The sequence below is a fragment of the Micropterus salmoides genome, unplaced genomic scaffold, assembly GCF_014851395.1.
Source record: "Micropterus salmoides isolate LMB-PRFRI ecotype aquatic unplaced genomic scaffold, ASM1485139v1 Ms_hic_scaffold_23, whole genome shotgun sequence".
In the NCBI taxonomy this organism is placed as follows: Eukaryota; Metazoa; Chordata; class Actinopteri; order Centrarchiformes; family Centrarchidae; genus Micropterus; species Micropterus salmoides.
The window spans coordinates 16,769,521-16,796,569 of NW_024041484.1; the positions used below are offsets into that span (position 1 = coordinate 16,769,521).

The 27,049-nt window shown below is 42.8% G+C and overlaps 2 protein-coding genes across 2 annotated transcripts in view; one reads left to right on the forward strand and one right to left on the reverse strand.

Moving 5' to 3' along the window:
• The window catches only part of snd1 (staphylococcal nuclease and tudor domain containing 1), a 204,344-nt gene that overhangs the window by 62,899 nt on the left and 114,396 nt on the right, over positions 1-27,049 (forward strand). The gene's annotated exons all lie outside the window — the stretch shown is intronic.
• Positions 17,756-21,365, reverse strand: lrrc4.1 (leucine rich repeat containing 4.1). Its single transcript, XM_038739205.1, has one exon. The coding sequence runs from the start codon at positions 21,351-21,353 to the stop codon at positions 18,489-18,491; it is 2,865 nt and encodes a 954-aa protein (XP_038595133.1). The 5' UTR covers positions 21,354-21,365; the 3' UTR covers positions 17,756-18,488.

The following is a 27,049-nucleotide window of genomic DNA, read 5'->3' on the forward strand; positions in this document are numbered from 1 at the left end:
TTGGTGGCGTATTTATTTGCATTCATAAAATATTTTTCTCGCTCACTCCCCTCGACAGTCATTTTGAGTTTTGTAGGGCTTTGTTGATCTGATGACATGTTGACTCAATGGTCCATTCATATTTCCGTCACTACTCTGTAATTAGCTGTTCTCTCTTTCTTGTCTCCTTTTGAAATTGAGTTCAGGAGCAGGCACGCTTTTTTCTTTTCTTGCTTTTGCGCCGCTGTTGTGTTCTGTTTTTCTCTTAATAGCCTTTTTTCACTCCTCTTTCCCTTTTTCCACTCATTTGTGCCTCACTCTCGCCTCCCATCGTCTTCTTTGGCGTCCAGTTTTAAACCTCTCTGACTGACGCTTGCTTTAAGCTCTCTCCCTCTGTGCCTGCCATTTCTCCCTATCCCCTCATTCCTCCATTACTCCCTCTAAAATGACACACGCGCAGCCATATCTTAATTTCTCCTGATGCAGACACGCATAATTAATGTGGCATCCAGTGAGGGGAGAGGCCCTGGTTTCTGTCTCCTCTATTTATAAACCCCACCCCTCAACCCCTCATTCCCTCTGCGTCTCTGGTGATTCTCTGCCGCTTTTTTAAAAGATTTTTTACTTTCAAACTCCCTCTTTTCAAAAATCACTTTTGTGTTTATCTGCTCTGTCTTCCTTTATCCCTCCCTCCCTTCCTTTGCTCTCTCTCTCACACTGTCTGTCTGTCTCTCTCTCTCCCCCTGCTTTCTGTGTGTCGTGTTAATCTCTGACAGACACTGCTCCCGTTCTCAGTGTGGAGCCGAAACAGCAGCACAGAATTCTGAGTAAAAAAGAAAAAACATCGGTAAACACCACTCCCCAGACATTTCCCTTTTCGTTTTTGATGTCTTCCATTTAATTTCTCTCACCTCCCACCTTCCATTGACAAAAACATCCATTCAGAGTCTCAGTCACTGAGCCTCTCTGTTGTTGTTTTTTTTATTTATCTTTTTTTATGCTTTTGGGTGGCAACTTCAAAAGCTCAGCCTAACCAGGAGGGAGGAGGATGGAAGAATTTTACCGCATTGACGTGTTTATCTACGATGAGTCAGCCAGAGACGGGATATAATTAGTGGTGTAGTGGTGGTTAATAAAAGACCTAAGTCAGTGAAACAATATTTAAACTATTTGCAAAGCCTCATTAAAAGGTGATTGAGTGTCATTCCAAACTAAGATGGCTGCAATGTGAAAAATTTGCGCCTATGATGACTGTGCGATGCTGGCATTAAAAAAGGCGTATCATACTTCAAAGTTACAAGCTATTTGACATTTGCTGAAAAAAAAAAAAAAAAAAGAATTGTTCTTGGGATGGAACGATCTTTTTTTTCCCTGAAATATTGAATATCAGCTTTTTACATAATTTCACATTTTGCAAGTAACCAGTTGCATCCACTTTTGGCATTTTGTAATATTTATCTTAGAGTAAATAGTTTGGACTAATCAGCACTATAAAGTTTTTTTGTGATTATGTATTAATCAGCACAGAACAGAAACGCTGATTTGAACCATTTTTGTATACATTTCCAGTTTTATAATTAATCACCAGGCGGGAGAGGAAGCGAGAATAAGAAAAGAGAGTGAAGCAGAGATGGAGTGTTTGATTGAGCGGGGATGAGAGCAGGCTAAGTGGACAGTAATATGCGGTGTACTGATCCACCTACGTATACTGTCAGTCCTATTGACCTCATTCAGTCTGGGTGGTCTCTCACCTACTGTACTGCCCTGACTGCCTACTCACTAACAATTTCTCTCTGTATCTGACACACGGAGATGATTATCTCACTTGCTTTTTAGCATGTATAAACAAACATGCACGTACATGAAGAAGGCCTTTGTTCATGGTATGTCAGATATGAGTATTAATCCATACATCTACTCTTATTTTTAAATTTCAACCTAAAGTTCACAAAGCTAAACCGTTTTATGCACTTGTGATGGATTATTTTACACTTGGCGGCGGGAGAGAGACTAGTAGCCAGTTGTTTTTGTTCTCAGTCTTCCTGTCTCTGAAAACTTGTCAACTGTCTATTTACGAGGAAACAATATTTTCAAACAATGCAAGGGGCAGCCTTTGTTAACTTACTATTTTAAAGTTTAGTAGTAGGCAGTTTGTAGTGGATGTCATCCTTCGGAACAACAATTTAGAAGCAGTTCATTTCACCCAAATATCCAGCTGCAGTTGAAAAGAAATAATGCCAACAATGAAAAACTTTAATTGCAGTAATAGGGCAAAACAAAATTGGATTAGCGTTTTTTTATGCAAATACCTTTGTCTTAATACACACAGGCACTTACCTCCGTCTCAGTTTTCAGTGTCATGTGGCCTGCACTCTCCTCCCTTGCACTCGCCGTCCCAAACCCTGCCTAGCTGTGCTTAAATCGGGTCCCCCGCACCCACCTACTTCTCCTTGTGACATGAACACTGCGTGCCATAGGTGGGGATTGGCACAGGCTGCCTTCAGACCTGCGGGTGGTTGTGTTGTGGAGCGTTGATGAGTCACTGTGCCGGCGTGGCATCACAGATGCCCCGCTCTTTGGTTTGATAACTGTTCTTGGTGAGCATTTTAATTAAATGCTAGTACGTTCACCACTCTTTGAAATATCAAGAGGATTTTACTCGCGGTTCTGTGTGTGGTAAATCTTATTGTATCACTACCACAAGTATAACTGTGGCAATTGGATAATTGAAGTGTTATCTAGTTGTCTGTCTATTCTTCCATCTGTCGCTGTGCACATCTGTGGTCAGTGCAACTCCGATCAATTCATTTAGCATTCTACACACATGCACACAGGCACGCAGAATGCATCCTTCATGCATTTGAGCCTCTTTTATACGTCTTATTTTGCCTTTCAGGGCCGCAGGACGGCATTGTATTTCTCCAAAGCTTCCATGCTCTCACATCGATTTCCAATCACGCTTGAATTATTTTGGCATGATTATACAAGTACTGCATCTCACAGTCTTTGACCACATCTCTAACCGACTCCCCTCTCTCTCTCTCTCACACACTCACACACACACACACACACACACACACACACACACACACACACACCCCTACCTCACATTCTGTTGCTTATATTGGTCTGTTTTGTCAAAATGCATTTGTGTGTCTTTGTTTTTTTGCATCTATTTTTGGCTTGTTTTTCTTTCTCATACTCCGGCATGCAGCAAAATGTGTGTGCGTATGTGTGAGAGAGAGAGAATGAGTACACATAATGAATAATGCATGGTGTGGTTTCCTGGTCAGTGAGACAGACAGACGGTGGGGACGGTGAACTGCCCCTCGGGTCCTTTTTTCCCACCGCATACTGTAGTTGAACAAACCACAAGTGTAGAAGGAAGCCCCATATCCATATTACTGCTACTTTAATACCAGCTAAACAGCATGCCCAGGTTGGACTACATCCATATCAGAAATATTTAATTCTTTTTTACCCTCAAATGGTAGCTAATTCTAGTATTCATGCTTGCTAGTATATGCATGATGTGACCCAGATTAACAACACTAAAAACAATCGTCGTTGGCATCACATATGTGGCCTAATCTATGCATTTATTCTGATGTTGATACAGTCCTGAGTGGAGCTCAAAGAAACAAACTAAATCTTTTTCATGATCTTGTCAAAGTTCTACACCTTTTGCTATACGATCCATTTAGCCATCTTATCCTGGCCATGTGTCATATTTGAGCAATAGTTGTATTCGTGTTGATAGTGGATGATGTGTCTCGCATGGTGCAATAGAGCAGCAGCTGCAAGATAACTGGCAAACCATGCTAGTTTGCAATTTAAACAGCTATTTAAATTTGTAATTTAAAGTTTGACCTTGAAGCCCACCTTGTGAGCATAAAGCCATTAATAGTAGTTTCTTATGCGCACTGACCATAAATTCTGATGCTCACAATAGTCTACATTACTTACAACTAATTGGTGTCACAGGTAGACTTCAGCTTTTGGTTTTGCAGCAGCTTGCAAATAAAGTACTGCTCAGCCTGTTTGTATGTGTCAGTGTCACAGTTGGGCAGCTTTGTTCCTTGAAAATTATTGCCTGAAGGTGAACACAGCGACCCACATAAACACATTTACACCATCGCGGTGACGGAGAGATGGATGGTTCTGAATAGAGATGGAGAGATGAGAGGAAGGGAGAAGCCTGCTCTTCGCTTTATCGCCCCAACTCGTTTACGAGGGCGACCTTGTGCTCAACGCGTGTGTGTGCGTGCGTGTGCTGAAATTGTAACTCCACCGTCCACCCTGATAAGCATACCCTAGAAACAGTGCAAAGACACAGGCACACACTGTGCTTGGGGACCAACTGAATCCTCTTAGCCTTTTCCTCTACATGAAGGGCACTGCAGTACTCTTCCACATCAATGAGGGCAATAGTATAATGCTCATATGCACTTGCACTGTACCGTCTCACAGTACATCACTCAAATGTGTTCATCTCATTTTTTAATTCTCTTTCTTTGTGTCTTTCTCTTTTTTTACTCTTTTTGTCCCATGTTGGTCTGCTTTTTAGCTTCCTGTCTGCTTCCTCTCTAAAACTTGCTGTTAGAGAGAGAGAGCAGAGTAGAGGTAAGGGACATGGGGCATTATTGTTGAACCTGAGGCTAGAAGACTCAGTGTGTTTTATAAATGATTGAAGCAGCAGGAAAAGGAGAAAAAGCTTCTATTGTCTCTGCTGTGTCTTTGTTTGCCTTTCCCCTGGTTATACTCTGGTCGCTCTCACTTATAAAGAAAATAGCCAAACTACATATTGAATTTCGGTCTGTCTGAGAATACTGGAGGCAGCCAGCCAGATAGCCAGTGGCTGTGTCAATAGACACGTCATTTACCTGTCTTATTATTTGGCTGCTGTTCGTCTTCCTTCTTTTGGTTGTCATTTTTCGCCTTTTCTACCAGACTGTTGTTCAAATAAATAAAAATTTGTAAATCAGTATTGTATGCAGTTTGTTTCATAGTCTCATTTTATTCCATCAGTCAACACCAGATAAAAGTTGGACAAATAATTTATATGTTAAATGGAGAGTTTGGAGTTACTGTGGAATATTGACTACGTTATTGAGTAACATCAGTCTAGTAGTGTTTTTTTTTGTTTTGTTTTGTTTTTTAATAATTATTACAAACCAGGATGTTATATAAATGCCCTTGTGAGTTTGGTAATTAAATATGCGTTGAAATAATGAAAAATTGACAGGCTGGAAAATGCTGCGGCTTTGACTGGAGTATTTTTTCCTCAAAGTGTCCTCCTGTTGTTCCTCCTCCGGTCAGGTGATTCTCTTATCTCTTGTTGAGCCCCATGAGACAGCTATACTTAATAATTTGCTGCTATTGTTGTCTTGCCTCACCATTCTTCTCACTCGACTGGAATTTTATGTACTTTGTTAAATTTTTGTGATGTCATGGTTGTCTATTATTGCCACTACTTGCTCCCCCTTTGTGATTTTGTGTACACTCGTTACTTTCAAAACCCCCCTTTTCCTCATTCTGCCCATTTTGAGCCTGACCCACAAGGAAAATACTCTTACACACAGTTGCATGCACACACTACGACACACACAGGGAACGCACATACCCAAATTCCCCTGCTGCGTCGCCTTCTGAGCTGCTGGCTGCTAGGTGTTTGTTATCTAAACATGAACACGGTTTGACACTGTAACAAAAATGGCGTGCGACTGGCATCAGAGGCAAAATTAAGTCTGTTCAAATTCATCGGCAGCAAATAAATGCTGCCCTTAACTGATAACATTTTTAAGTTATTTCTGTATAAAACATATTTAAAATAAATGCAGTTTATTGCCATGTAATACTAAAGTTATACTGGAAGTATCCATGGCAGTTTGACCTAGATAGTGCACAGTACCAGAAACGGAATATATTCAATGTCCTTCACCATGTGTTAGTTGAATCTCTGATGAGCCCGCCTAAGGAAATGGCTCTAGACCTCTATGCTTTATTGATGCTTAGATTGTTCCTATTCTGTTGATGACTGTGCGTAACACATTGATGGTATTGACAGACAAATACACATTTGTCTCTCTTTGTGTCTCCACCATGCTTACATCAAATACACACAGATTAGATATAATAAGCGTTATATTGATGTTTACATTGCTTTGCAGTCCATGCAGATTGTAGCTCTACTTCTAGCTTCTTACACTGTGGGATCTATATGAAGGGCCAATGCAGAGGAATTATTTTCTGTTATCACTAACATGCATGCAAGAGGGTCTGTGTGTGTGTGTGTGTGTGTGTGTGTGTGTGTGTGTGCACGCGCGCCTGTGTGTGTGGACAGGCAAGCGCACAGCAAACACCAGCCTCTCACTTGTGCTAATGGTTCCCTTGACAACACAGCGGTTGCTACCCATCGAGGATGCCTTGGCTGTAGGGTTAAAATACATACCACAAACACATGCATACTCAATCGGGCTTTTACATGCACACGCTAAAGTCAGCTGTCACAATAAAAAGAGCCAGTTGGTATCTGCGCCTTTTCTCCCACACTCCCTGTATCTACTCTTTTTCAGAATTAACACGTTTCATGCAAACCAAAACACACACACACGCCATACTGTTCACATAGAGCGTCTTCACCTGTTCTCTTTTTGTGGTGTGTGTGTGTGTGTGTGTCTCCCCATGTATCATGTCAGTCCTCCGTCACTTGCTTGCTCATTGAGTTGTCAACGTCTGGCCCCTGCTGCGTAGAGGGCAGACCTACCTAGACCTCCCATTTCCTCTCGTCTTGTCCCTTTCTTTCTCCTCTCACCTTTACCTCTGCTTTCACAAGATGCCCCTTTTGTGTGTGTGTGTGTGTGTGTGTGTGTGTGTGTGTACCTGGCGTGAGCAGGAATATAGCCTCAAAGATTTGAATAAATAAGCGCCAAGTAAAGGCCGAAAAGAGGAGAGATTTGAAACTGTAATCCTTCACCAGCTTACCCCAGCATAACGTCCTCACGCCTGCACCCTTATCCCCATCTCAGCATCTCCTTCCATCAGCCTCTTCTCTCATTCCATTTCTTTATATCCCTTACGACAAGAGAGGGGCTATCTGAGCGGCTGTGTCAGCGATCGGCATCTCTTCCCCCCTTCTCCCTCTCCCTCTTTTTCTATATTTTCCCAAAGGAGAGTCGGGGGCATAAAGGGAAGAACAAGCCTGGCAAAATCTTTTCAAAAACCCAACGGGGATTTGGCTCTTAGCTTTGAATTCAGACCGATAAACCTAATGGTAGAAGTGGGCGACAGGCAGAGGGCTGTGTGTATATGTGCGCGAGCATAACTTCAATTGAGGCCAGCTATAGAAATATAGTTTCTTTAAACCCCTTTGCTGGCTGAATCTCCGAATGTGCAGGGGTGTATGCAGGGGAAGTTCCAAGAAAGGCTGGCCGGGGCACTGCAGTCTCTTAAAATGCTTTCGTTGCCAGCTGAATCTCTCTTAAAGTGAGAGTGTTTGCTGCTGTATAAGTGTGTTCAGTTAGACTTTTCTAAAAGGTGTTCAATACTTCCGAGGCCCGCAGTAAATTTCATTATCTTTGATGTGTCAGTCTGTCGGTCTGCTTGTCTGTCCATATTTTCAGAAATAAATAAATTTAATTTCATTGCTGCGGGACAGAAACATGGTTACTGGAGGGAATTGAAAACTTGGACAGGGGTTGGGAGTTGGAGTTTGAATTGGTGGACTATAGCGCTGAAGTGACACCCCTTCCAGGTTAGCTTCTATTCTCCTAGCTTTCAGTTCTTAAACCTTTTCCCATAGAGTTTTTGTTTCATCACCCTTTCTGAAACATGATACTAGGGATTTCTGTCCATACTCAACCAGTTACTGTACTCTACTGTCAAATTTGAACACCTCGCCATTCTAACAAGGATAAAACAGTATTTTAGCGTTCAACATGTACAGGTAATGTTTTGACAGCCTGTGTTCAGTTGCTAAGCCACATGGAATCAATCAAAATCAAAATCAATCATCAATGGTTGCTATTGGCATAATTGCCTGTCAGGTTTCCATAGTGCTGACGTTAAGCACTAAAGTCTGACACACCCACAGACAGACAAACACATCCTTGCTTCCTCATACATTTTATACTGCTGCTCCATATTGTAAGTCTGCCACCTCATAGCAACTCATTTGCCACTTTTGGCTGAGAACTGACACTCAAACACACATGTACATCCTCACACACAATCACACACACAGTTATTATCTCCTGGAACAATACTAATAGATGCATGTACTGCTGTGAGCAAACAGTTTGTGCTTCTGCTGCCAACGGAGTGGGAGGGTGAATGCTTGCCAAGTCTCCTCTACCATGAGCCTCCTCTCCTCTCCCCTCACCCACCAGTCATTAAACTTGGTCCACCTTTCTTGGTCTCCCCTTTCTGCATTTTCTTCATTCCTTTAATCGTTTTCCTCTAGTCCTTTACTCCCTCTCAACACTCATCCCATGAGGTGAGCCACATCTTCTCCTTCTCATAGTATTAAACTCCCATTAGATAAGTATCTCTATAGGCCTTCTGCTTCTCATATCACTGTTTCATGTTATCACATACTTGTTTTATTTTTTTCCTGACTTGTAGCACAAATCCCTCATATTTACACTCTTAGAGTCCAACTATGACTCACGGTTATGGTTTGAAGTAATTTTACTGAAAACAACAGAACTATAATTGAGGGATAAACACAAGCCTGCTTGCAGATATACGTCTGTGATGTGTCTGGTCGTGTTTAATTAGCTGGAGTGAGGGACAAGAGAGCGGTGACGGGAGAGTAGCAGTATAACCGGCTGTCTAATTATTGGCTCCCCCGTTGGGCAGGTACTCTTATATCAGCCAGGCCGATGAGGTCGCGCTCAGCTTGGGGCCACACAGCGCCTCTGATTCACCTCGTGTTGAAAGGTTCTGAAATGCTTAACACAGCTATGAAAACAATTATTGTTCTAGGAACATTTCTGCCCTTCTAATGGAAATAAGTCATGTAAAATAAATCCTCTCTGGTGTCCAAATCACAGCACATGATATGAACATGTGGCAATGAAGGCTCTGCCCTGACCCTGAACATTCGGGTTATTGTAATTGTGTTTTTAAAAATTTCAGTAAATCATTTCTATGTCTTGCAGCAGGGCCTTATGGCCTTCTTTTATGTATATTATGAATTTGTCAGGTTTAATACTTCCAATTTCAATTTAATCAATCTTCATACTAATTTTTCTTATGCTTCTAATAACTTACTTTTTAGGTTGTCCCAGTGCAGCTGTAGAGTATCTCACAAAGTTTAAGTTTAAGTGTTGTCTCAATGTCGGACATAAATAAGCAATGGATGGATTTAAGTGATCTTTGTTGTCTCTATCTAGGATGGCAATTGCTATGATCAGTTTTTATGAGGAGGTGGCATAGTTAGACTGGCGCAGATTGACCTGCAGATACACAAGCTCTTTGACATTGCATTTCAACTATTTCACAGGACTGAATCCTAAAGATATGCCCAAAACCCACTGGACATTGGACAAAAACTCAACAATAACTGCTATATGTATGCAAATGAGCGTGATGTTTTGTGCATGTGCAATGCAAATTCAAACAAATGTGTCCCCTACACCACACACAAATCCACAAACAGACCACTTCACAGCACTTTTCCTCTTTAAGCGGAAATCCAGCCAGATTTATTTGAAGTTGGAATTAAAGGAAAAAAGGAATAAGCTAAATGTTTACAGTCTTATTCTCACTGCTGCCTTAGATCTGGTAGAAAACCCACATCATTTTCTATTAAGTAAGCTGTATTTTAAACAAGCACTTTTGGAGACACCATTTATTTGGAATCCATTACAACTTGAGGCTGGGATCAGCACCCCACCACCTCATAAAAACAGCTTTTGAGCTTATTTCCCCTTCCCTTCTGTTTTGAGTATACAGGAGTTGTAGATTTTATTCCACTTAGATTAAGTAATTAAACAAAGCCGGTCACATTTCCAAACGCCCTCTAAATAATAAAAACTCAAGTGGGGGCAGAAAGACTTCACTACTTACAATGCAGTGAGGCCTTACTCCACTGCAAACAGAGGTTGGCTGTTGATTTGTTTGATCTTTAAAGATCACCCAACTGCAAACTAAACACCCACAGTAGTTTGCTGCAGTGGCTGAATAATTCTGCCACCACAGGAAAACCGTTCCAGGCCGTGGATGTGCTACGCAGCTCATCAGAGCTTTCATCTTGATGTTGCTTTCATGTGCCGTTCTGTGCTCAGCAGTGCACGTTTTCTCACCAAGTATTTGACATTAGCCCGCTGCTTGTCATCTTGAAGTCCACATCAGTGTAAATTCATGATCCTACAGTTACTACAGAACGAATACAGAGCTCTCCATAATGTGTCAGATAGGGGCTTCTCATCTATTGCAGTCACCTTTTCAGTTCTCCCCTTTCTTTCTCATCTGTATTGCTCTTTGTTCCTCATCCTTGCCCCCTCGTCTCCCTTTCTTCACGCTCCTTTTCTTGCCCACGCCTCTCTCTACGTGTCCCTTTTCCATTTAGCACTTCTATCCTCTGACATACCAAATCAGGGTGTCAAAGATAATGTCGCTCTCACTATCCAACTCAGTTAATTCTCTTACCCTTGTCTGTTTTCTCTCTGCCTTCTTCCCCTTATATCTTGAGCAATGCAGGAGGCCATTTTGTCACCCCACTTCCCACCCCTCTGCAATCACCAAAATGTCTACACCCAGATACACTCGTTCTCATCCTAGAAAGTATGAAATCCCAGAACACTCTTTATCAATCTCCAGATTTGTAAGAAAGCTTCTGTTGTCCTTACTACTTAAACTGTACATGCAACATGAAAGCAAACATTTCTGATCAGCTCACTGTGTATGTGCCTCTTCTTGCTTGGACTGCGTTACTTCTGTGCATCTATTTAGTAGTGGAGTCTATACATGAGAACACGGGTGTATATTGCTGAATAACTGGGGAAATTACAGGAAGGGAGGGAGGTTTCACACACTTCACTAAACTGCATATACCTTAGTACACATGTCATGCTGTTTCTGTGGCAAGGTGATAAGAAATGCTTAATGAGTTGCAAGGAATTTTGAAACCGTAATGTTAAATGATGGATTCACGGTATTAATATCCCCGCCCCCATTCCGATATACTTTTTAAAATATTTATAATTGTGCATGACCTGGCTTCAGCTGCAGCAGCCTCCCACTGTGCTTAAACAGAGTCCGTACCCAAGGCAAGGAGATATACTGAATGAATGCAGTACAAATTAACAGCAGTACAATATATATTTTTAGAAGAACATACACAGACATCTGACTGTATATCGCGGCTTTTGATGCTCAGCACAATTGTTTTATTGCACTTAGTTTGAGCCAATTAATAAGCTGCCTCAAGCGATTTATTAAACAGAATCAGGGAGCTTGTGCTTATTTCGGTTATAAATGATAAGAACCAACATGTTAATACAATCTGCATCCAAAAGATGGCATTCAGGGCATTTTAACTGAGTGGCTTTGGATATTTATTCTGGGGTGGGTGGGTGGGTGTGTGTGTGTGGGGGTGTGTGTGTGTGTGTGTGTGTGTGTGTGTGTGAGCGAATGAGGTCTGATCCTTAGCACAATATCCTTGGTGATGCTGCGCCTGTGATCATGATTTCTCCAGGCCGTAAATCTCAACAAAAGCGGTGAAATAAATGGTCAATGGCTTCATTTTTTGCTCTGTGTGTATGTGCTTTTTTGTGTGTTTGTGTCGTCAATATGTGTCAATATGTGTCTATATGTGCGCACACAGTAACCTCAGCACACCCCCTCCCTACATATGTCTCAGTCCCCCCCCGTTTGCTGCTCTCAGTGGACATGATTTACTACACACACACCTCAGCCTCAGCTACCGGACAGGATCATAAAAGTAAGGCTTCAGAGAAGCTGGCTGCTAAGAAAACACAGGGATGTTTTTCACCCACCAAAAGGGCAATAAACTCTGTCTCACAGGGAGTAACACACTTGAGTGGTTGTCTACAAGGCAAACATGCCTCACACAACCCACCCGCCATTCAGTCTCAGTTTTAACAACAAAATCTGAGTTACTTTGACCATGTTATATATTCAACAAAATCTGTTGGTATGCACCTATTCAACACTACAGCCTCGACAGCACTGGGCTCATTGCCAACATTATACTGTGATGAAAATGTTTCTTCTACCTCTGTTGACCTCCATAACAACAAATCATACCACCAGCTGGTCACTGAATATGGCTATTTGCATCAGTTTTCACACAGTCAAAGATGCACCAGCAGACATCAACTTGCCTTCACCATTTCCTCCAGTCCACTAACACCTTCTCCACATTCACCTTCTTGCTTTATGTTTATAGTCCAAAGAAAATTAACACGTATAATGCACTGTACATAAAATGTATTTACAGTAAAGAAAAGCTTGCTTATTTCATCATTTACTTAGCACAAATAACGTTATAAAGACAAATATTAAAGGTAGCTTGAGTATAAGCATTCCTGTTGCTCACTTTTTTTTGTCATAGTGATCATGGCCTTACTCTCTGCCTAGATGATGTGCTGTCTCCACCTTCTGACACTGCATCCTGTCCAGTCCCTCTATTTGACATTAGGGCCAAACAACTCTCTGGCCCTGAATCATGTTGACTCACAAGGCAGCGCGCTCCCAGGCCTGCTTAGAATAGCCTCCTGTCTGCTCCACTAGCACACTGGCTAGTGCTCACACACAAATCCTACCGCATGCACAGTGTAGCACACATCCCTAGCGTAAACTAGGGATTGCGGATTTTAGTCAGTTTCCCTAATCGATTGTTGACTACAGTATGTCAATTATTCGTGATCAGTTAATCAATACGATCTTAGAAAATACAAATGCATGGAAACGCAATTAAAGCAATTGGCATGGGCTATTTTTGCAGCAAAGCCCAAGTAAATTAGGTGTTTCAATCGTATAATTAGGCTGCCATTTAAAAAAATAAAAAATGAATGCGGCTCCACTAATCACTGATATTCAGGAAAGATTTCCAACATTATGATTTTGCACAAACATAAATCGCATGAAACATGCAAGGCACTTATCAGTGGAATGGGCTTCTTGAAAAAAAAGTCTAATAATGGGTGGGGTTAAGAAGCCATTTTTATCCTTGCCGTTGCTGTATGTAGACAACTACTTATGCCAAAACTGTTCTGATCAAAGATTGTGTAGTAATCCTAAATGTATGGAAATGTATAATTAAGTTCAGCCCCATAAAACACCTGAATGAGTGGAACCAAACTACCAGGAATACATAAAGTTGCTCCACCATTTCTAAATCTGTTAATATATTGTAGTTTTGAGCATTTATATATTGTTTCCAATTAATCATTAGAAATTACAGAATATAGACCAATATATACATTTTAGCACTGATTAGAACAATGTAAAATATAGCCTCTTTGACAGAAGTAGAACAGGTTTCCATATTTCTGCTGACGTGATTGAGTGAAGGGCTTTAGTTGATGAATGGCTGATGCAGTTGAGATTATAAATACCTACTGGTGTAGGTCATTTTGATTAAATAAAAAAACATTTTATTATAGCCATCTTCTAAGCCTGAGTGCATAGTAATTTACAATCAATCAAATCTAATTAAGAGATTGCATCAAAATAATTGGGTTTCAAAATGTCCTACGAAGCCTTTTAAGTTGAGAATGAGCTCTTTTCTTAAATAACATGTGGGTAAAACTATTTTGTTTGCTTTTGCTTACTGTTTAAGGGCTTTGACCTGTTAAATGCAGTGTCCTCTTGATGACACTCAAAACACATACGTATGCACATGGTTACACTGTGGCAGTTATCGTCCCTGCAGTTCCATTTGTGCTGACCTTTTGATCCTACCATCCTCTCTGCCTTCACATTCACCGGTCTCCCATCCACAAGTACCCCCAGTGGTCCAGGCCATTATCCGTATCAGCACTTCTTATCTGCTGCACATTGCTATGGTAACATGCCCCCCCCCCCCCCCACACACACACACACACACACACACACACACCCCTTGTGGTGCAGTCCAGGACATTCACCAATCATGCAGGAGGCATGATGGCCAGGCTATATATCCCCCATTCCATCTGTAGCTGGCACTCTTGCATCACATTTGCTCTGCTTACTCTTTTCCTTAGCGCCTTTGCTCTCTTTCCCTCACTGCTTTGTCGTACCCTCTTTTGGTAGCTCCAGCTCTTGTTAATTTTCTCAGTTTTGTTTTCTTGTAATCTGTTCTCACTTCTTCTGTTTCTTCTCCTTCTTGTTTTCTGTTTTTGCTTCTTTTTGTCTCCCTACTTGTATTTTCATTGTGGCCTGATTCTCCCTTAATTTCCTTTTCCTTCACCTCTCACTTCTCATTCTCATTTCTTTCTTTTAGTCCCCCAGAAACACTTCTATGTACCATCAGCCGCCTTATCCAGCCCAGCCACATTTCTGTGTGTATGCCTTGGTTTTTTCCATTGCTGTCTGCTTTTTGCTTATTAGATCTGCTTTCTTTTGTCTCCCAAGTTGTTTTCTTTTTTGGCTAAATTTTTCACCTTTTCCTGTTCCCTAATAACATATCTAGCAATCTGTCGTTCTTTCCTCCCCACTTAACTTTTCTTTTCTACATCTCAATTTCTATTCCACTTTATCTTCTTCTTCTAATCTTCCATGCTTTCCTTTACCCTCCCTCCCCAGGCTCTGTGGGCTGTGGGTAAATAGGTGCAACTTGCCTTGCTTCCTCTTTCAAATGGCTTCATGATTGCTAATGAAGCACACAGGAGGAAAAAAAACATGATGCGGAGAAAGAAGGGATGGAGGGAAGGAGTGTTTCCTATGGAGATGGGCAGCACTTCAGAGACTGGCTAGCTAATTGGCTGATTGATGACCCTGTAGCCATGTTGACGGATTAGTATGATGGAGCCTTTTATAGCACAGTGCAGCTTAATATGTGAAAACACATAAATGTGGTGCTATACAACATACATGTTGTATAGCCCTGTTCTGCTATACCATACTCTCTATACCATACGCCATAGGAAGTGCTACAGTAACAGTATGGCCAGTACAGTGCTTACATCTGTTCATACGACTGCTCAGTCCATCTAACCCATTTATCCATCCATCTATCCGTTCAGATTCAACGCTGATACCCACTTGTTTGAACATTCCTCTCACATGTTTCACATAATAAAAAAAAAAAAAAAAAAAAAACCCCGTCTGGCTTTGCATAGATATGTTATCAATTACAAGTAAATAACAGGAGCGGTGGACAAAGGCAAGCTGTCTGGGGTATGAGTCAGTGTAGTGACAAATGGTCAGTACAGTATGAAATGGGCATGGTTTCTTTTTTTTTGGAAATTAGCTGATGGTAGAGGCGGACTATAAAAAAGGAGAGAGATAGGGGAATGATATGCAAGAAAGGTCTACAGCTGGAATCAAACTATGGATGTTGCAGTTATGTGGTATACACCTCAACCAAATGGCTACTGAGACATCCAGATACTGAAAAGTTAATCATCCTGCTCTCTCTCTCTTTTACCTTACGCTTCCCTATTCCTCTTTTCACGTAGTGCCTCTCCTGCACTGTGTAGCTGTCATTATTTCTGCCCCCCTTGTTTTATGTAGCCCAACACACAAAGCAAACGTAGCTGGCACAAGACACATACACACATGGACAAATACAGACACACTTGCATGTCCTATCTATCCAGCTCATTCTCGCACCTGCAGAAAATGCTCAATATTTAAAATGCAGGCTGAGTCATCAACAGACATCGCAAGAAGGGAGGAGAGGATAGTGAGAACTGTAGTGGATTTGGTCATGTCTGATTTTTGCCAAAGTGACCAGTTGTGGCAGCCCTGGGTTCATTGTAGGAAGGTTATTTTTACCCCAATTAAATGACAGTTTGTATAGGATAGTAATATTTTCTCTTTGGGATAATGACACTGATGTAGTCATGATCACTTGGTATGTAACTACAACTATATCTGGACCTAAAATTCTATTTTTTTGAATTGCAGTTTAGACATCGATAAAGTTTAACTTTCTCTCTCATGTTCTCACATGCCAGATGTACTTGGTCCCTATGATTGCACACAGGCGCTGCCTCCAAATGTTTTTCAGGATAAAAATGCCTTCCTTTTTATGTGATTAAATATTTTTCTCTGTGATATATTTAAGTACTCAAAATGTAGTCTCTCCTAATTGGAATCTTCATATCCATCCTAGCCTCGTTTCTTGCATGATGTTAGAGGACATTTAAATGATACATTCACAACAAATGCTGTCTTACTCTATAACATGTGACATGTCTCCAAGCACAGTATATCCTCTAAACTGCTAATTTTTCAGAGCTGAACTGTCATTCATTCTTACAAACACACATCACTCTCCTCTTCTGACTACTAATTACTGCTACTCTTTTTCTGGTGCACCATGTCAACCTCTCTCTCTTCTTTCTATTCAAACATTCTCTCTTTTTTACTTCCTCTGTGTCAAAATGTTACAATGGTGGAGAGGTAATCCATGATATTGTTCTGGTTGCTCTCACAGGTGCTCTCCCTAACCAGTTCTCAATTTGCCACACTTCTTACTGGTTATATAAACTGGTGTTCTCCACTACACTACAAGCCTAAGCTTTAACGTCTCTAGAGGCTGGTATTTGTGTTTTGTTTTTTTTAAATTTACTTTAGAATTGTACAGCTTTATAGAGGTTAATGAGAAAGGAGTATTTGTGTTGGTCCATATTGCTTTCAATCACTCCTGGAATTAGTATTCCTTTTTTGCCATGTCTCACTCCCATGCTGCGCACTCCAAACATGTTATTCTATCCTTTGCTGATATGTGCTCCCAGTGTAGTTCACTCTACACTGGGAGCACATATCTCACTTCTTCCTCTTTTATCATTTAAATAATTTAACATCGTGCTTGAGATACTGTCCCCAGTTTTGTCATTAAGTAAGAGCAGAGAAAGCGTTACAGTAAAAAAATAAATAAATAAAAACTACAAGAGCACTACTTAGCTTTATATCCCATATACTTTTGGTTTCCCAAACAAAACAAACTGGCTCACTTGTCTAATACATTCCTACTAACCACTGTGTATGTTGTATGTTATCTTTTTTTGTTTGGCAGAGAACTTTGAGGCTATATTATGATTGAGAGGGGTGATATTGTCAAAGATGAAAAATGCACAGTTAACAGCGAGACCAAATGCATTTGTCACCATAAAAAGCTCCCATACTGATTGATGAAGGCACAACAGCTGGCAATGCAATGAAAAGTGAAATGAGATCTATATTTTTTGCCAAAGTGCAAGACAGTCTAAACACCCAAACAGTATTTCACTGTAGTTTATCACATTTTTCACTCATTAGATTCATGATTAATAATAGCAATTTGTAATGTAGAAAATGAGCAAGGTAACACAATAAGCTTGCATCATTAAAAAGCATTATGTAATAAGCATTTCAATGAACATAAGATGTTATGACAGCACTGCTATACTTGTATGTGGGCACACCATGGCTTCATCTTTTAACATAACGCATTTGTAGAACTTGAGAATTTAAGATTAAATAAAGGCTTTTGATCAGCCACACCTTGATGAAGCACCAGGACACTCACTGCATGTGTAATATTAAAACTGAAAAACTGTTATGTAGAAAGAATATAATAGGAGGTTTAAAAAAAGCACCATCCACTTCTGCACTGTGATTCATTCTGCCTGAGTCATTCAGCACCCGTAGGGTTAAAGTATAGCTGCAGCGTCTTACTGCAGTGTCTAAAGCATTTGGCTGATCGTTACAGTATACACCAGTAGAAGAAGCAAAGGAGAAAAAAACATCTCTCTCTAATACTTCCTTTTTTCTTCCAAAAATCCTTTTTATTGCATTTTATAACATTTGGCACAGTACAAATTCTTGGTGCTTTTACAAGATAAACCTGTAAAGATCGACACTGACCTTTTTTCGGTTTTTGTTAAAGAAAGTCTTCTCAGTATAAATATTTTTTCTCATCACTGCATTCTCTGTAGCATGGTGTAAAAATCACACAGAATGCCCCCTTTTTAAAACAAGACTACCCTCATTTTTCAAAGTCAAGACAGCATCTTAAACAACTCATTGTTTTAAATAGAAGTTACAAGTTAGAAAATAGTTTCAATTTCTTTTTAATATATGTTTCTCTATCACCAGCCCATGGTAGTTTCAATTTGTCCATATATATATTTATTTATAAGCATGTACAACAAGAAATCATCAGTCTTTTGAAGTTTGCACTCTGTACAAAAAAGAAGTTCCTGTCCATTTTTTCGTTGTGCATTCTATTGCATGATTTTTATGAGAAAATGACAAGGGAGGGGGTGGGGGGGGGGCGGGGGGGGACAGGTGTGGGTGGGAGCTAGGGACCTAGGGAAAGGAGTGGTAGTCTTTTGGGGGGGCCTTTTTTAAATCTGAGTCTCCTGTACCTTCTCCTTGGTGTGAGTTTTTATGACAAAGGGCTCAGCCATTGCTGTCATGGTGCTGGGCAAGGTTCGAGGCAAAGAGTTCCCAACATTGTTTTCTGTCCATTTAGCCCCATGGCCACTTGGTTTACAGGTATTGTATTTGGCCTTTAGAGTGCTGTAGTCCACCTTATGGGGGCTGTAGTCCACTTTGTGTGGACTGTAATCAAGTTTAGGTCTCTGAGTGTGTGGACTAAAGTCAGACTTGAAGGCGCTATAATCCGCTTTGTGGGGGCTGAAGTCAGTCTTGAAGGCGCTGTAATCAGTTGCAGTCTTATGGGGGGTGTAAGGGTCCTTGGGTTTGTAGATACTGTCAGTTTTAGATCTCTGGGCATTGTAGTCTGTTTTGGGTTTAGGCTGAGTGCTATAGTCAGGCTTAAATGGGCTGTAATCAAGTTTAGGTCTTGGGTGTGTGCCAAAGTCGGGCTTGTGTGGACTGTATTCAGCCTTAGGTTTATGCTGTGTGTTGTAGTCTGATTTTAATGGACTGTAGTCATGTTTAGGTTTTGGTTGGGTGCTATAATCTCGTTTGAATGGACTGAAATCAGTTTTCTGCCTAGGATGAGTGCTGTAATCTGGTTTGAAGGGGCTATAGTCTGCTTTAGCTTTTGGGTGAGTGCCAAAGTCTGGTTTGAATGGGCTGTATTCTGCTTTAGGTTTGTGAGTGCTGTAGTCCTGTCTAAATGGGCTATAGTCAGGCTTTGGTCTATGAAGGCTAAAATCTGGTGTAGATTTGTGAGTGCTGTAATCTGGGATGAATTTGTGGCTACTGAAGTCCATATTTGGCTTATATGTGGTATACTCAGCCTTCGGCTTATGAAGGGTGAAATCAGGCTGGGATTTGTATTCGGCCTTGGGTTTGTGAAAACTATAGTCAGTCTTGTGGCTGATAAAGTCCAGTTTGTGTATGCTGTTATGGTCCCGGATTTCAGGCAATGTGAGAGCTGTATCTTGAGATGCGGACGCTGGTGGTGGAAGGTCCTCCTCATCCACCTGGATAATCTCCACAGTGCGGGCAGCTGCCACTGTGCTCCTCTGCTGGTGGCGTTTTCTCAATTTGTAGAAGGCTATGAGCATGACAGCAGCCAACAGTGTTACTGCCACAAAGCAACCTATTATGATTTTAGTGGTCTTCATCACTTCATCCAGGCTAGGGCCAGACTTGCCTGGCTTACCAGTGGCACCTTGGAGTCCTGGCACCACAGATGTCTTAGCTGCTCCTGGGGGGCTGTCAGTGCTTTGCAGCAACACAGTTGGTGTGGAGATGAAGACTGGCTGAAAGACGGAAGGAGAGGCAGTTGTAGTTGTTGTCCCTAGGCCTACCCCTCCTCCTCCAGCTACCCCGGCCCCTGCAGCAGCAGCTGTGGTTGTGGTGGTTTTAGGTTTGGGCATCTCAGTGGTTGGCCCCAAGACCTCCACAGTCACTGTTGTAAAGTAACTCAAGTTGGATGTATTAAGCTCAGCTGCACTCACATTGAGGTAGGCCGAGGCGTTGGAGTTCCCAGCTGCATTGGACACCATGCAGGTGTAAGTGCCTGTGTCTGCTGCCAGGACATTTGAGAAATTAAGGGTACCATCATTGAGGACTGATATTCTCGGGTGACCAGAGGCATGTGTCAGGATAGTCCCGTTGGGTAGGAGCCAGCGCACTGAAGACATTGGTGCCGTGCGACAACGAAGTTCAGCCACTCGCCCTGCTGAGATATTCAAGTCCCTTGGTGCATCAGCAATGAATGGTGCAGAACATTGGACTGCAGCGCCTTCACCTCTGTCCACCTCAACCAGCTGTCGACCTCTCATGCTGGCAGGTAAGTGACAGCGTCCACAGCAAGTTGAGTTAGTAGGGATATACTCCCTTAGCCAACGTGCTAACCATACAGCCTCACAGCCACAGTTCCAGGGGTTATGGTGGAGATGGAGCTCCACTAGGTACTTGAGTGGGGAGAACAGATCATGTGGCACAGCGCTCAGATTATTATGGGCAAGATTAAGCTCCACCAATGAAGATAGGTCATCAAAAGCATTGCGCTCTATCACTGTGATTTGTGAGTTCATCACCCATAGCTTTTTCAGTGAGCGCAGACCTTTGAAGGAGCCTGGCTTTATCTCTGGGAAGTGATTTTCAGATATTTCCAGATCCTCCAGTCCCTTCAGGGGACTCAGGTTTGGCATATCACCTCTTATGTTGCACATGCCCAGGTTGAGGTACTTGAGGTTTTGCAGGCCCTCAAAAGCTCCTTCTGAAATGTACTCCAGTTTCCGTAACTCTCCCAGGTCCAGTCTCATGAGGGAGGGCACCCGGTTGAAGGCATAGGAGGGAATACTTTCAATGGGGTTGTTCCTCAGCCACAGTTCTCTTAGTTTAGACAGGTACTCAAAGGCCCCACTGGGTACCACCGTCAGCCGGTTGTCAAACAGCTCCAGTGTGTTGAGGCTGGTAAGTCCATTAAACGCGCCCACCTCAATCTGCCGTATGGCATTTCGCCCAAGCTGGAGCACCTCAAGGTGGTGCAGGTGGCGGAAGGAGTCAGCCTGCACCGCCTCAATGGCGTTTTCCATTAGATTGAGGTGTCGCGTGTTGGCAGGAATGCCAGGGGGCACGCGGGTGAGGCCACGTCGGGTGCACACCACCTTCCCCTGCTGATTACTACAGGAACACTGCGGTGGACAGCCCTGGGGTCCCTGAGACACCGCCGCCCCCGCCAAGGCCAGGGAGGCGCTGCTCCACGCTCGCGCCATCAGGAAGACTACACAGAGCAGGGCGGCTTTCCTGGCACGATGCACAGCTACCCGCCCCAGGAGACTCATGATGTGGCACGTTCATAATTCAGCATCATCTGGGGGGGAGGTTGTGGGTGTTTGAAGCTGGTGTTGAGGGCTTTGGGGATAGGGAAAGTAGCTGGTTTGCTGGTAGTAGTGTTAAGGGGACCAGAGTAAAGAGGTTAAGGGTGCTGAAGAGGAAAAGGGGGAGGCTTGACCTATCCTCAATTAAGCAATGCTTTTGTTTGCATGAACTGTGCTCAGTGGCAGAAAGAGAGGGGAGGGTATAGAGGGCTGGTTTTTCTCAAACGTGTGTATGAGAAGGACATGATGGCAAATTAAGCAACTAAAAACCGTATTACAAGACAGAAGGGAGGGTAGGGTGTTACAAATTGATGCAAAGAGGGGTTGAAACACTAGACACCTACCTCAAGTTATTATTACAGGTCCTTGAACTGAGATATATAGCTTCCCTCCAGTTTGCAACCAGAAAGAGCAGTGGTATTCACATCAGATGTATGTATGTATGTATATCCCAAGAGCAGCAAAGAAAGCCTTTTTATATGTGCTCTGTCAAGCAGGTATCAATGCCAAAGAGCTTAACCAGAGCTATTTTGTAAATCCACACATCCAAAGAGAAAGGTTCGAAGGCCCTTTGTGAATGTATTTTTTTTTCTCCCTTTCCTTGTTGATTAGAAAAAATAAAAATAAAAGAAAATTACAGATAGGAATCCAGTCAGGCTCCCAAAGCAGCAGTGCTCCCTTGCTCGCTTCTTGCTGTCGGCTCCTCTTCTCTTGCTTGTCCTTGGAATCCGACAGTTGATCCCCCTGCTAGACACCTTACCCAGGTCTCCATAGCACAGGCGACCATACAAACGCACATGCACAATTTTTGTTCACTGAAATCCAAGGCAGAAAGGACAAAAAGGGGGAGGTAGGTGGGGGTGGGATTGGAGAAGGTTGAATGAAAATTCCACAGTCCTTTCCAATGTTCTTTGCCTTGTGTTTGCGATGCTTAAGAGGGGAGATTGACAAGCCGGGCAAAAACAACCCCAAAAAACAATAGACCCCCTCCTCTCTGTATTCCTCTGTTCACTTTTTAGTGGTCAGTCAGTTGGTCGGTTGGTCAGTCTGACAGCCCTTCTCCCCCTCTCACTCTCTTTCCCTTGCTCCCCCTCTCAATGTGGCGTCGTGTCCACTTGATTTTTCCTACTTTTTTCCTCCACGAATGCTCGGCGGGGTTTGAAAACGCTAGGCGACACACACTGCTTTCATTAGCTTCTTCGTCCTTTTAACTAGCCACACGCTCCAGCCTCGGCAGCCGTGGTGGCAACAGCAGCAATTGCAAATGCACACACACCATCCCTGCGAAGCACACAGCAGCAGTAGCGAGCACACACAGCAGCAGCTGCAGCCTGCCTCCTTTGCACTTCCCAATAATCCGTCAATTTCTTCAGAGAGGGAGTGGGGTGGGGGATGGAAGGGGGTGCTGGGAGGAGTGGGGTTGTTGTAGCTTGGTTGATCGAGGTGGGTGAGAGGGAGGAGGGGTGGTGCGCAGTTTCTCCTTCCTCTCTCCGGATTGTTTCTTTTTTCTTGTTTCCAGTTCTGTTTTTTTTTTCTTTCTTCCTCCTCCTCGTGGTGATCAGCACCCCCTTGCCAATGCAGCGTCCGACTGGGGAGAGGAGCAAGACGGGGAAGGCAAGCGCTGGGCCAGCGCGCGGTTTACAGGCGTGACGTTAACAGTAGCGTCGATGTGGAAAGGATCCGTTGTAGCAGCAAAAGAGAGAGCGTGCGCCGGCTTGGATCTCTCTCTCCCTTGCTCTCTCTTGAACGCTCTCTCACACTCTCACACACACTCTCCCTCTCTCTCTCTCCCCGCCTCCCTCCTGCTCTCTCTGCAGTGTCCTAAGGTAGTTGGGTGAGCTCAAAGCACTCAGACCTTTTTAGAGATCTACCTCTTCAAAAACCAGTTTGCTCCAGCTGTCCTCCGCTCTCTCTTTTTTTTTTTAATGCTCAGTCTCTTGTTCTGTGGCTTTCTGGGGCTTTGTTTGGCTTAGGGGAATAGACAGGCTGTCCAAGCAAAAGCCAGAGATGGACAGTGGCATCCCCACAGCAACCAGGTTTTAACCCCCTCCTCCCAAGCAATAATCCGGCCATTCCAACGAATCTGGCAAAGCTTTCCAGCATTGCTGTGGTGGCAAAGGCAGGCAGATGGGACCCTGTTTCCCTCACTCTCGCATTTCCTCTCTCACAATGCCCTCCCTCTTTCCCTTCTCTGCTGTCTCTTTATTTTTGATTTTCTTTCACTTTATCTTCTTTTGCACTCTCACTCTTTTTGTTTTGTCCTTTAGTAGAAAATAGAAGAACATGAATGGACTGCTGACGCATCCTGCTTGGAGCAGTGCTTTGGTTTGATGCAGTGTGTTTTGTGCATTAACTCCCCCCACCCACTCCACCCTCGCCCTCCTTGCTGTCTTTCCTTCTCTGCTCACTCTTCGTCCGTCACTGTGTCACTCTACTTCATCTCTTGCTGGCTATCTCCTTAAATACAATCTCCTACAAGCTCACATTTGCATCCATTTTTGTCAGGTTTATTGTGTATGTCACCAAATCCCCTTCTCAGTTTTGTTTTTTGGGTTGTTAGAACATTTAGTGTGATTAAGCCATATCCATCGCAATCTCTCCAGTGCACTGTAGCTAAAAGTTTTAAATTTTAAGATTAGGTTTTTTCATTAATAACATTTATTAGATAGTACAGAGTATGATTGAAGTGAGATGTTAAAGTGAAATAATTTAATAATTTGAAGACTAAAAATATAAGTGTCAACACGTTTTGACTTTTTCCTACTTTTCATCCCCCCTCCATCATGTATGCCTTTTCAATGTAGTTAGAACACTCTAAACAGGCAGGCCTTAACCCTCAATTTGAGCACAAACTGTCGCTTCAAGAAGCACACAGCCATAAAGGTCATGTTGAGGAAGGCAAACACAAGAAAACAAGAATGCTTTACCTTCCCGCTGCAGGAGAAGAGGCAAAACAAGCACACCATACTGTCCCATCACCCCTCTATCACCAATGATTTGTACAAGCTTCATGTCCATTAAACTAGCAAGCAGTATGGGTAATTGATGGTTGGTAAAGCTAGTTGTGACAGTGCTACTAGGTGTGTGCGTGTTTGTGTCTGAGCTAGAGAGTAAGCGTGTGAAAGAGGGAGGAGAGAAAGCACGCCGGCTAGAAAAGGTCACACTGCCTGTAGCGCAGTACGTTATTCCCACCGGCACAGGAGTATAGAGCCAACTCCTATATTACACTTACACACACACACACACACACACACACACACACACACACACACACACACTCTCTCTCTCTCTCTCTCTCTCTCTCTCTCTCTCTCTCTCTCTCTCTCTCTCTCTCTCTCTCTCTCTCTCTCTCTCTCTCTCTCTCTCTCTCCCCCCCCCCCCCTTGACTTCACTGCAGTTGAATAAGAATGGGCTTCAATGGAGCACATGTAACAGTAAGGTGGCAGCCACAGGAGTATGGGGGGGATTTTCCTTTGTTAAGAAAGAGGTGATTTTCTTTCCTTTCCACAGGGATTCCCTAGCACAGTGGCCATGTCAAGTGCGATATCAAAGGTATGCTGCACTGCTGCATCCTCCTCACTGCATTCTCTGAGCAAGTGTTAACATGAGATAATGCAGGCATATATTCAAACAGGCATCAAAATGCTGGTTATAATAGAAATGCAGGATGTGCGGCAACTATGCTGCTGAAAACATTTCATTGATCTGTTTTCAGTTAAGCCAAATGCAAATGAAGGCTTGTGGTTCTCTGTGTGATTATTGATGACAAAAATCTGATCTAGTTCAGTGTGCACATTGGCACTGCTAGCTTGGTTTGTGTGTCAGATGGTGCCTGTGCACTGTTCTGTAGGTGTGGTGTGCCACCATTTTATAAGCAAGTGACCCCAAATGAGTTCAAGTTGTGTTTTGCCCACCCAGCACAGTACATCCCAGACTACTATCTAACCAAAATCCTCCATTGACCCATAACATGACCAATGCTACCAGGGCATCTCTCTCCTGTTGGCCCTCATCCTGTATTTCTTTTTTCCTGTTTTTCCTATTCGGGCTCTGTTTTTGTCTGTCAGTGGACACTCTGCTTTCTCGCTACTGACGGAGCTTGAGCCGGAGTCTGCCAAACTCTGCAATGCTCGACTGACCAAATGTGGTCAACCCCTTGCATTATAGTTTGATCCTGTCCTGGAATGGCCAACATTGCTTGATGGTCAGCCAAACTCTGTCGTCACGGCAAGGTTTTCTCAAGGTCCAGCATGTGTCTGTGTGCAGCTCGCATGGCATTCCTGACATTGGCAAAGAGGTGAACCAGAAAATCGTTTTCCAAACTGATGGCCTTTTTTAGGCCTTATGTCGAATCTGATTTAGTGGTTCATGCTAATGCTCAATTTGCAAACCTTGCTGAACAGTTTCATTTAAAGTGTGGTTTAGGTTGTGCCAGTATATCCATACACTTTCTTGACAAGAATAGTGTTGTCAGGCCTTACCTCCGGGACTTGCTGGCCCGATGATGGCCTGATGAGCTGTCAGATTTGTGGGACCTTCATGCCACCATGGCAACCCCATGCCCCTGAGTGCGACCCTTGTCCTCCCTGTTTCAACTGCCCAACCACCCACCAGGCCAGGAGGGCACTGGGTGTAGTTCGAGGGTACTGCACGACCTACTTTGGTGCCAGCCTGTTCAATGGGTATATGCAAACATTACAGAACCCATCCCCTGAGGTGAATGCTAGCAAATCTGGGCTGCGGCCAGTCACATGTAGGTCAGCAGCCTGTGTCTGTTTGCATGTGTGTGCGTGTCACTAGTTCCATTTGGGTGAATGGCCTGCAGTATGGTATAGCAGCAATGACAATCAGAGTTGAGAAATGTACAGTCGAATGATAGATTGAAAATATGTGGATTGCCCAAAGGCCTATAATGTAAATCTGTCATCATGCAATGGCATTGTCATTCAGTGTGTGTTTGCGTGTTTGAATATAATGAGATAGAGAGAGCGATTTTCTCAAAGAGAGAAGAGGCACACTATTTTTGGGCTTGTCTCGTGCTTTGAGAGCTATTACAAATTTTATGCATTTTTGTGTGTTTTGAGCGTCTCCTCTAAGTATCCAGTTATTGCATACCAGTGTCCACCCTGGTACAGTGTTATCTTAAACCAATTTTTCCAGTCCACTGTACTTAAATATGTGTACACACCCACATACACAGACACCCTAAACTCTATAATGCTGACCTTGAGGTAAAGGAGCCTGCCTCTCTTTCCTATTTTCATTTCAGTTTCTAGGAATTAATTCTGCAAGAGATTACATGTAACACACATATCCACACACAGACACGCTGCTATCAGTGTCCCAGTAAAGATTTAAACTGCTTGGTAGGGATTTTTTCTGTTAATCATTTTTCTCATCACACACGCAAAGAGAGACACACACACACCAATCATATGCCAGTGTATCAAGAGATTATAGCAGGCAATAGCGCATATTAGTGGCTTCCGTATGCCCAGGTTGGATGAGTTGTGTTTCATCCAGATACCTGCTCAGTCTCGCTAGTCTTCTTTCACTGACCTTCACTGACCAGCATACTAATATTGCGATCTTCAGCATTATCCTTCATTGAACATCCTATGACATTTTCATTTATTGCATTTAGGTTGCACTTATCTTTA

What these genes read in the sequence shown, in the direction of transcription:
- lrrc4.1 (XM_038739205.1), bottom strand. Translation starts at nt 21,353, where the DNA reads ATGAGTCTCCTGGGGCGGGTAGCTGTGCATCGTGCCAGGAAAGCCGCC.